The sequence below is a fragment of the Tachypleus tridentatus genome, chromosome 12, assembly GCF_004210375.1.
Source record: "Tachypleus tridentatus isolate NWPU-2018 chromosome 12, ASM421037v1, whole genome shotgun sequence".
Lineage (NCBI taxonomy): Eukaryota > Metazoa > Arthropoda > Merostomata > Xiphosura > Limulidae > Tachypleus > Tachypleus tridentatus.
The window spans coordinates 12,220,743-12,231,585 of NC_134836.1; the positions used below are offsets into that span (position 1 = coordinate 12,220,743).

Below are 10,843 nucleotides of genomic sequence, written 5' to 3' on the forward strand. Positions count from 1 at the left end.
CAATTGGCGATATATATATATATATAGACACACACACTGCTTCACTCATTCCTACATTGTGTTTTACTTTAAACCTTGATCCACTTACAAGAATTAAGTTTTATCAATAGCTAATCCTTTCAAAATACTCAAATTTAAAATTTTAATAAAATCAGCAATTTTGATACCATTCTTTTGGTTCACCTATTACTAGTCAAATAGCTATATCTCCTATAAGCAAACTATGACTATTGGAGATACCTATCTCACTTTGGACTCAAACAATAAGTCTCGAGAGTGACTGAGCTCTAGGCTATTTTGTAGTTTTTCTTAGCGCTATCTCTCGATATTTTCTCATATCTTTGTTATAGTTTTTCTTTCATCTAGACAATGTGGCAACTTTTTCTTTGGTTATATTAATGGATAAGGCTCATTTTCCATATTTAGCATTACTGTTTCTAACTGTATTTCTATTCTTGCAATAAAACTCTCTTCACTGGGACAAAGATTTTGAAGGTCATCAATACAAGGATTTCTCTCTCCCTCTCGTTCTGTTTCCTTAAAATGTATATTTTAAAACTGCACTTTTTCAAGTACGACCTTATATGTCAACAGGGTACCCTTGGTTTGAAAACAGTGTAACTCATACACTTATAGTTCTTGTTTTCAGTACAAAATGCTCGATCAAAGTCATATCAGTCTTTGCCAGTGGTAATGTTTACCCTCACACAGGAGGCTCATGTCTTAAGCAGCAACTGCTATGATAGAATTGCTTTGTTCAATTACAAAACCCTCAATTCAGATGTATAGAACTGTAAACTTCATTTACAAAGAGTAGATCATGGTTATAATGTAGATCTAAAGAATATATGTAGTCCGTGTTTTTTTTGTTTACCTAGCTCATACAGCTGCAGGCTGATAATATAGCACATGCACACAAACAATCGTGCAACCTCATGGGACATGAAGGTGATTTGTTACTTGGAAACTCATAGAACACGCTTCTAACAATAGAATATGGCTGCTAGTGTATTATTAGCTTCTTAGTAGTGTTGTGAAATAGTTATGGTTGTCACCTTTTATTAAAGAGATTTCCACTGTCCCTATCTACTATCTAGTGAAACCACAACCAAGGGAACAGGCTTTGAGAAACTAGCGGGGAAACGTTATTGCTATTACTTCATTACACAAATTGATCATTCTATTGCCATAAACTCTGTTGATTATTTGAGTTAATATTTGAAATATCAAAACTTAAGTTTAAAAATAATATTTCCACATTTTTTTAAATTACAAACGTTCACATCTTTAAACTTGACAAGCAATATTATAATCTTCCTATTTGTTCATCATTCGTTTATTTAGGGCCTAATACAGTCTGATAAACTTTTTAAACAAATGAGTGTACAACCTAGAAAGATTTAGAATTTTAAGTTTATTCCATACCTCTCACACATTACATTTACTGCAGTACAAAAGAGTATAGATAAAAACAATAAAGCTCACTGAGCCCCCAGAAAAAATTATATTTGCAAATGAAATGTATTATAAATGAAAAACTAAGTAATCTACATGTACACTTTTAAACTAATAATTCATTTTGATGTATAGTGATGGCCTAGTGTTAAGTTTTGTCAGTTTCTGATTCTTCAGTTGCAGGTCTTGCAGTTGGTGCTTGTATATGGTCAGGAACCTTTTCTATTGCATGCTAAAAAAAATAATCAGTAAGCTTAGTTTCCTCACAGAAAGTTTTACACAGTAAACTTTTGTTCTTGAACATATACTTGTTAAAGGTCAAAAGACAATATAGAAATAATGGTTAAAACAAGTCCTACAAAAGCGTTTTGAGAAATTAGAGATTTAGAACACTTAAATTGAGGTACTTAGAGCCATCTACAAGAAACAAATTAATACTCTCTGATAGCTTATTAAGTTGGTTAAAGTTTCACGTTTTGTGTCTTATGCTGAGTATTCCCTTTTGCTTTTACATTTAAGACCAAATTACCTTTAGAAGTACAATTTTATTAATATTTGCTTTCACATTTTCAACAAATTTGAGATCTAAATTATTTTTGAAGCAGGCAAGGACCAACTAAGACCTTAATTGATGATATTAAGAAATATGACATCATATGAAAGACCTATGGTTCTCATTTTGATGTTATTTTAAATGTCATATACTACATATAGTATCATAAAACTAAAATTACATATTCAATTTTTATCTCACTGAAGATATGCAAGAAACAATTAATCATTTATTTACTTAAGACCTAATACAGTCTGATAATTTTTTTAAACAAATGAATTTACAACCATGATACATTTAGAATTTTAAGTTTATTCCATACTTCACACACATTACACTGACAATAGTATACAAGAGTATAGATAAAATTAATAAAGTTTACAGGTTATAAAAAAAAATGTAATAGCCAAAACTTCAATTTTAATGTAAAAAAGAAATCCTCTCTCCTATGCTTTAAATTACCAAATGTTATCAACTACACAAGGCTAACATTCAAATTATTAACCAATAATGTGGGATATTATAAAATAGTCCATTTCAGCAAAAAACAAATGTTCAAAATAATGTCTCATACTTTAGCAAGCACATTGATCTGCCTGACGACTCAACAATGTGAATCTGTAGACTTAAAAGGATGCTTTTTTCTACATCACAGTTTCCTAGAATGCATTCAACTATATTAACTTTGGTGGGTGATCTGAAATTTGAGTGTTCTTTTATGCATGTTATTGGTTTCCTTTTCATAGAACCAATATAACCTTGCTCACAGCAAGGACAAGTAAATTCATAAATTACTAAAAATGACAGCAACATAGGAATACAGTCTTAAAATTTGAAAAAAGATAGATTTACGCATGCAACAATTAGCTTTGGAAATACACCTTAACTGTATTGTTAGGTATATCCTATGAGTGACTTTAGTTGATTCTTAATACTTAAGGAATATTTACCAATAAAATGTATAAAAAAAAATAACAGACTATTTAGACAATTCAAATGGAATAGTACTTTGCAAGTTTTCCTTGTATGGACTTCACCCATTTACAGAATGTGGTAGGAAAGTGATTATAACTGGGTAAAGATATAGTAACTCAATCCTACAATACGAAAAGTGGAGAAACAAGGATGAGTTCCAAGATGTAGAATGGCTAAGGCATGAACTAAAATTGAAACTTTCTCTTGGGGTACCAAGATTCACGTAAGGGTAGGATGAAGATCATAACATCAATTCAAACCCAAGAACTAGGGAATTGAGAACTACTAATTCCAGAGTATAACACATGATTAGCTGTGAGTTCTCAATCCAAGAATTTGACATCTGGTATCAAAAGGAAGTTTTTTTGCATGCAGTCATTGTCTACAACTGTGAAACAAGTTGGGACCACATAAAGGGCAATAACATCCATGTAATAAGGGAGAGCCAAAAATAGAACCGAAACAATCCAATGTATCCATGCTGTGATGTACAACACAGAAGAAAAAACTGAGGTAGTTATATAAACAATCTAAACCTGTGCAATAACTTATGTTGATTGGTTCACATTGTATCCTAAACCAGCCTGTTGGGTATCAACACCCACTTGAGGGTAGTATGAGGGATCCCAATCAAAGAAGGGGGTGCATTTTTGTCTAATTCTGTTGGATGGTTAATTGGAAATTGGAGGATTACATCATCTACACTGGTAGAATAACACTACCCTACTCTGAACTAAATGGTTATAGTCATCTTATGTGGAATCCATCCAACAAGGTGGCCTTCATGGTTGATAACCCCAGTGGAACTAGTAAGTGGTAAGAACTTCCATATTGTAAAGAAGAAGGGAGCTGAGAACACATTGGATAGCCTGGAAGAACATTGACACCCAAGACAGTTCGATGGGTGATTATGAAACCATATTTTAAGAAGTAGACCACAGTAATTTATTCAGTTGAGATAAGGCTATAGTAAAACTAACCCCTTCTGCTTAACACATGAAGAATATGGGTGGTAAAATCCAGGACAAGCTAATTTATGAAGCAAATATTGTAGGTGATCTTGTGAAACATTCCACCTAAAATGTGAATGTGCACAATCCTGGAAAGGAAAGTGCTAGTCAACATAACATACAGTATGGATTTAGTGTTAAATAAACCTAATAAGGCACCACTCTCCACAAAGTTGGATCTATGTACTGAAAGTATGAAGATGGGTCCCTAAAAGAAAACAAAGCACCAATAAAGACTTATCCAGCATTAGAGTTACACCAAAGTCTGAAATACAGCCACAGGTGGAAAGTGAAAACCAGAGGAAGCTGAAACCTCGATACAATATGAATGTGTTAGGATTGGTCAACATGCCTGATTGCAGGATCTCTTCTGAAGGCCAATGAATACAAGTAGCAAGGGAAAACATAGGTTAGGTGTTGCATTTGATCAGAGGTAATAAATAAAGTACAGAGGAAAGAGGACAAAAAGGAATAAGCCAAGTGGATCAAACAACAAACCCAACTGGTGACAATAAAAGGGAAAATATCTCCAGATGAAGAAGGTTGCTGCAGGATAAAGAGACAAGAGCAGGAACCATGGAAGGAAGCCATGCAGGCAATATAAAGAAAGGCACAGGACATAGATGTCTATCTGGATGAGGACAGGAGTAGAGATGAGAAAACAGAGGGAGAAGAGAAATAAACAAAAAGGTGGAGTCACTTTCATGAGCTGCTGAGGTGTTTGGAAACAAGGAACAATCTAAATAAAGGAGAAGATAGGTATGGTGGTAAAGTGTGTGTGTAATGTTGATGATAAACAAGCCAAACTACTGTAGCCCACAGGCCAAAAGGAGAAGAAAATATGCCTTAAGGGAAAGGTGAAAACCACATTAATATCCAATTCCAGAAGAGCAGGTCATTGATGATATCGATGAATCTGGAAGAAATAGATTAACAAGGTAAAGACAGGTGAGAGAATAACACTGTGGTAACTGGAAAGATGAAAGCTGCCTGATAACCAAAAATCAAGTTGAAAAGCCACCAGAAACAGAAGGATGAACAGCAGGAAATCCTTGAACCTAGACCCATATGAAAAAGACTTTCCACTTTTGCTGATACACTTTCTTTGAGGAACAGCAGATGAAGTGAGCCAGATGAAAAGCTACACAATAGGAGAAACTAGATCTCCCCATCAAGGATCAGACAATTTCCAGGAATGAAGATGGAAGATATGAAGTGCACAATGCAGAACCAGTGACTGTGATTGACGAAGGAGAGCGAGTAATAAAGGAAGTGGTACAGAAGGGAATAACTGTAGTTGAAGTAAATGAAGAAACTAGATTTGAGCTAGCCAGTAGTGAGCAATCAGAAGGACCAAGTACAAAGCAGCATGAATAAGGAAAACTACTTGAAGTTACTGTATAGGAGAATAAACATAAAGAAATTTGTGTAACCAATTTTGGATTAAGACATTTATAGCTAAAGGCAAAGGATGAGGTACCAGGGTCCAATAAGGAAAGTAACTGGTGATTTTTGATTGTAGATAACACATCGATGTGAGAAAACCCTACAGACTACAAAACCACCAGAAAATGAGAGGATGAGAGAGACCACTCAATCAGGTAAATCTTGTCGAGGCGAGAAAGACAAACACACAAGGTTGAAAGCACCTGAGATATGACATGCAATTAAATGAAAATGATGCATGTGGGACCAACACAGAAGATCAAATATATGAAAACAGAGGGATCTCGACTGGATGCTGTCTTGGTGATTTATGTAAGCCACCACTGTTGGTGGAACTGACTATTACCAGAGAATATCTGGCAATGGGAAGAAAGTGATCCAAAGCCTAATGAATGGCTAGGAGCTACAGGATGTTGATATAAAAGACTTCATTAGTATACTAATGACTCAAATCCTTATGGTGATTGACCCACCGTGTTAAATTAAACAACTTCTAGAACAAATTCAGAAAGATGTTCAAGTGCAATTGCTGCCAAGCAAGCGAAAGTTTGGTAGGCGATATGTAGATGGAGTCATGAGTACTATGCTCCTATTGATGGAGTAGTGACACATGGTGATTCCTATTAGACAGGGCGTAGGAGGCTTGTGGTATGCATAATAAAAAACTTTTGCATGTGGAGAGAAGTACCATATCAAAAATAAAAATATCAAATTTTATTTTTCTATCATTTAATGCATCTGAACTCCAATTTCTTCACTTACAAATTTTGTAATTTCTAAGATAATTTTTTAATTTATTCAGATACAAATAAATCTATAATACCAATCACAGAAACCCTATCAACTTTATCGTAGCTGATGGACATGTTTATAACCAATAAACAGAGCAGTTTGACTTCTACTTTAATGTTATAATCCTCATTCAATTTTCCTACAAACTATCCAGTCAATAAGAACTGTTTGGTTTAGTGTTCTAGGCAATAACAAAGTTTTCCTTTCCTATTTATACTTTATTTATAAAGCTAGGTAAATTACACTAGCTTTAGAAAATTCTATTCTAGTTTCCAATACATTTTTTATGTTCTTACATGTATATTTGATAGCTACATGAATACTGTTTGACAATCTGTATTTGTAAGCCTCAACAAGGATTAGAGGAAGAATATCAGATATTTTCATTTGAGTGCAAACAACTTAAGTACACAACAAGTAATAGAAATCCTTTTTTTTACATATAAATATTACAAAGGTATATATTTATTAACAAAATTAATACTGCACTAAATCACACAGTTTACTATAGTTTTACAGGAAACAACTAATGGGCTCTTGCTGTTACTTACAACTTTTGAGAGAAGGAATTGGTTAAATGGTAAAAGTGCAGCAGTAAATCCACAAAAAAAAAACATATGTAAAAAAAAAAGGTTAACAGTTGAAATACTGTAATTCATAGCTTTGTAGTCATTTATGCAGAGAAACAAATGGTGCTAATTTTATATCTTAGAACATTTGATTTCTCTGGACAGTGATTATTTATTTAGTTTTAGGGTGGAGAAAATAAGAGGTAATATATAAAGTTTTACCAAAACAAATTCTGACATTCCTTTAGCAGTTATGAAGATAAAATATAAAAGTATCATTACTCTTAACATGAAAATCACCTTTCATACAGACTATGTCAATGAAGGTTTTGGTAATGAACAAGTACATCTATAGTAGAAGTACTTCATGATTTTTTTTTTGGTACAACAGACTTGTAATATTTACAAAAGCTTGACAAATGCTTATTAAGATAACTTAGTTTGTTTTCAGTGATGATGAGAAAATCCACTTGTAGAGAAATATATATGTAAAAACGGCTGGTTAAGATTGAGAAAATTTTTATGTAGAGGAGCAAACAACATTTCGACCTTGTTTGGTCATCGTCAGGTTCACAAAGAAAGAAAGAGGTAACTGACCAATAGCTGATCACATGTTGAAAGGGGGTTGTGTAACTGAGTGTAGAAATGTAGAGGGCATGCTTAGATGTTTGATTATATTTATTAATATAGGTATAAAGATGATCCTTTGTATTAGTTTATTTTGGGCTTGAGTTGTTGTATAAGTAAGACTTCTTTAATTTTGTGTTTGTTTCTTTATTTACTATTTGGGCGTTTTCTGTGGTTATGTTGTGTTTATTTGATTTGCAGTGTTCGAAAACATGTGAAGGTGACTTTTTATGTTCTTTGAATCTGGTTTCATTTTTTCTACTTGTTTTTCCAATATAGAAGTCATGGCAGTTATCACATTGTATTTTATAAATAATGTTGGTGTGGTGTTTGTCAGTGTAGTTTTTACATAGTATAGACCTCAGTTTTGTGTCTGGTTTTTGAATAAATTTGGTATTAACTGGAATGTCATATTTTGTTATTACTTTTTGCCAAATGTTGGTTATTTTTCTGCTGATGTCGGGAATATATGGTTTGGAGCAGTATATGGTTTCGTGATTTTTTAATTCGTGGGATATATTTACTTTTGTTAGTTGATTTTGCTTTTTGTCTAGGTGTGTGTGTATAATGTTTTCTACTGTTTGTGAAGGAAACTTATTGATGTTGATAAAGAATTGTTTTGTCTAATTTGTTATTAATTTTATCTGGTGAGCATAGTTTTATGGCTGCATTTATTTGGTTTCTTAGTATGTTGAGTTTTGTTTTGTTTCATGTGCTGAGTCCCAAGGAATGTATAGTCCTGTATGGGCGATTTTTTGGTGGAACACCTTTATACCTATATTAATAAATATAATCAAACATCTAAGCATGCCCTCTACATCCCTATACTCAGTTACACAACCCCCTCACACATGTGGTGAGCTATCGGTCAGTTACTCTCTTTCTTTCTTTGTGAACCTGACGATGACCAAAGAAGGTTGAAACGTTGTTCGGCTCCTCTACATAAAATGTTCTCAACCCAAACCAGCTGTTTTACATTATATTAGTTTGTTTTGTTTTAAACTTCGTGTAAAGTTACAGATAACTTAGTAAATTCAGGTTATAGTACATATAGTCTTACATTGACAAGGCTGATTAAACTAATTTCAATTTTTAGAGGTTTAAAGTAAATGAAACTGCTTGTTACTTCATGTGACAGTTAGAGGTAAAATGTTGTTGGTTTCACAACTTGTGACAGTATTTGTTTTCTTTAAATTCCAAATGGCTTTTCTTTGGGATCCAATATCAAGTTCAATTATTTTTTTGTATTTCTTACTAGTTTATTTTGAATAATACATGAAGAAGTAATCCTGTTGGAGCAAACTTCCCACCAAATACTGTGAGACCAGTTCTTGAGAAAGGTAAGTACCTGTACCTCAAGAAGGACTTTCTCACTGGTGACTGTGTATGTTTTGCTTTTATCATTGGATGATTCTGAAGCAGCTTCTGACTTATATTAAAATATAATTTCTTATTTGATTCAAAATAATTATAAACTTCCTTTTACCAAACTAAATTCTATTATGATAGGTGAGTAAATTTTTTCTTGACATAATACAATAATTGAGGACAAACTTAATTGAACTTCGACAAAAAATAAAGGAAAATTATTTTTCATTTGTCGTGTATTATGATGCAACTCACTATGCTAATAAATGTACGACTAGCTTTAAGAACAACAACAAAAATCATTGAAAAGAAAAACTGATATGTAGTGCATGTCATTGAAGTCTTACCTTAGTTACTTTCATTGCAACACCTTCAGGTAGATTTCTTTGGATATATTCTAAATAGGTATCAGCAGTTGAACCAGTCATGTATTTTAACTATATTGTAGAAAACATCAAATATAAATTAAAGTAGATTTGTAGAGTTTCTTCTGCAGTCAGTTAAAGAAACATCCAAGAAACAAAATTCCAGGCATGAAAAAAAGCATTACACAAGATGCAATACTAAATAAAATTTAAAATGTATTGAATGTTAAGTTTAAACTTTTGCACAGTTTTAGTAACATCACTTGTTTTAAATAGGGCTTATGAGATATTATCCAATTTAACCATGGTTTTACAAGATAAATATAAAGAAGTTAGAAATTAATATAAAGGAATGTTTAGGTTTCAGCTTGATGGCTTACATATATACATAAAATCCTTCTCTTGAAAATTAAAAGCATAATAAAGCTTTATAGTAGCATATAATAAACATAATCAAGGGATATAAAGAAAATTACAATTACAAATAAATTAGGGATTGAGAACTTTAAAAAAGTAAACATATCACAAGTCTAGAATAAGTGGTTAGAATACATGGAAATATTTGAAAGTGAGAAACTGAAAGCATAACACATAAATGTGTTGGAAATTAAAACCCATTTTAACAGTTGTTCCTTATTTGACAAAACGTCTAATGACACACATTCCTTATCAACTCAAGAATTTTAATTTCATAAAATGCTGCTGTGGAATTTGAAGCAAACCTGGACAACCAGTTTAAAGTTATGTAAAAACAGCAAATCTGAAGGAAATATACTGTAAAGAATAAAACAGAACAAAAACATAAGTGCCAACTCTAAATGATAAAAACGACACCTTAAAACAGAATATTCATTTTTACAGCCCCTTTCTCAACCTGTAGATGCTGAAGTCCATTGAGTAAAATGTGCAAAATGTATGTTTTTACTTATTATGAATGACGAATACATGGTCAATCAGGATTATATCAAAACTTAAATTTCTGCAACACCCAAACTTGGTAAGTTTCATATTAGAATGGTATTTGTAATTACTGTGGTTCATTCTCATTTGTTGTTTTCACCTTTAGCTTGTTTTTACAATGTATTTGTTCTTTTACAGTTCTTCTTTCACTTTGCATATTTGATTTTTTAAGTTTTTTGGTATTAGAGTTGTGTCCCGATACATCAGAATGCAGTAGGAGGATGTAATTTCTTCTTATAATTTTACTGTTATAGTTTACTTTTCCATTCTTTTTCACCTTTACAGGAATAATTTGAGTACTACACTTACCTGCATTTGAGAGGATTCCAAAACACAAGACTACAACTGTGTAGTAAAACGATGACTATAATGGCTGCCTCAATCTCTGAAAGAGCTAACTGACACTATATTTCTGATAGGCTAAAGTATTAGCACTTGTTACAAAAAATATACAAATTGGTTCATTTACAACTCCACAAAAAAATGTTTAAATGACTGATCTTGACAGCATTGCTACCTCAAACCCCATACAAAGTTACTAGATCAAGGCTTTACCAAACCTACAAAAACTTTAAATCGAATTATGCTGCAAAATAGTCAGCTTCTATAGTTGCAAGATACCAACTTAACTGACTGATTAGAGATATTTTAAGACTCCTCCATTCAACAGAGGACCAATGGCTTTTGTCTTCAACAGATACAAAGAACAGGTACCTATGCCAC

At 32.5% G+C, this 10,843-nt stretch overlaps 1 protein-coding gene across 1 annotated transcript; it reads right to left on the bottom strand.

The window, feature by feature from the left end:
* Window positions 1–1,394: 1,394 nt before the first annotated feature.
* LOC143233538 (small ribosomal subunit protein uS10m-like) lies at window positions 1,395–9,360 on the bottom strand. Its single transcript, XM_076469867.1, has 2 exons — window positions 9,143–9,360; window positions 1,395–1,687 (listed from the first exon to the last, which is right to left on the bottom strand). Exons 1-2 carry the CDS (start codon window positions 9,221–9,223, stop codon window positions 1,604–1,606), a joined length of 165 nt encoding a protein of 54 aa, XP_076325982.1. The 5' UTR covers window positions 9,224–9,360; the 3' UTR covers window positions 1,395–1,603.
* Window positions 9,361–10,843: the final 1,483 nt, after the last annotated feature.

Excerpts from the sequence above, each read along its gene's own strand:
- LOC143233538 (XM_076469867.1), bottom strand. The coding sequence starts at position 9,223 with ATGACTGGTTCAACTGCTGATACCTATTTAGAATATATCCAAAGAAAT. Across the intron at positions 1,688-9,142 it reads TTGCAATGAAAGTAACTAAG|CATGCAATAGAAAAGGTTCC; the intron begins GTAAGACTTCAA and ends TATTTTTTTTAG.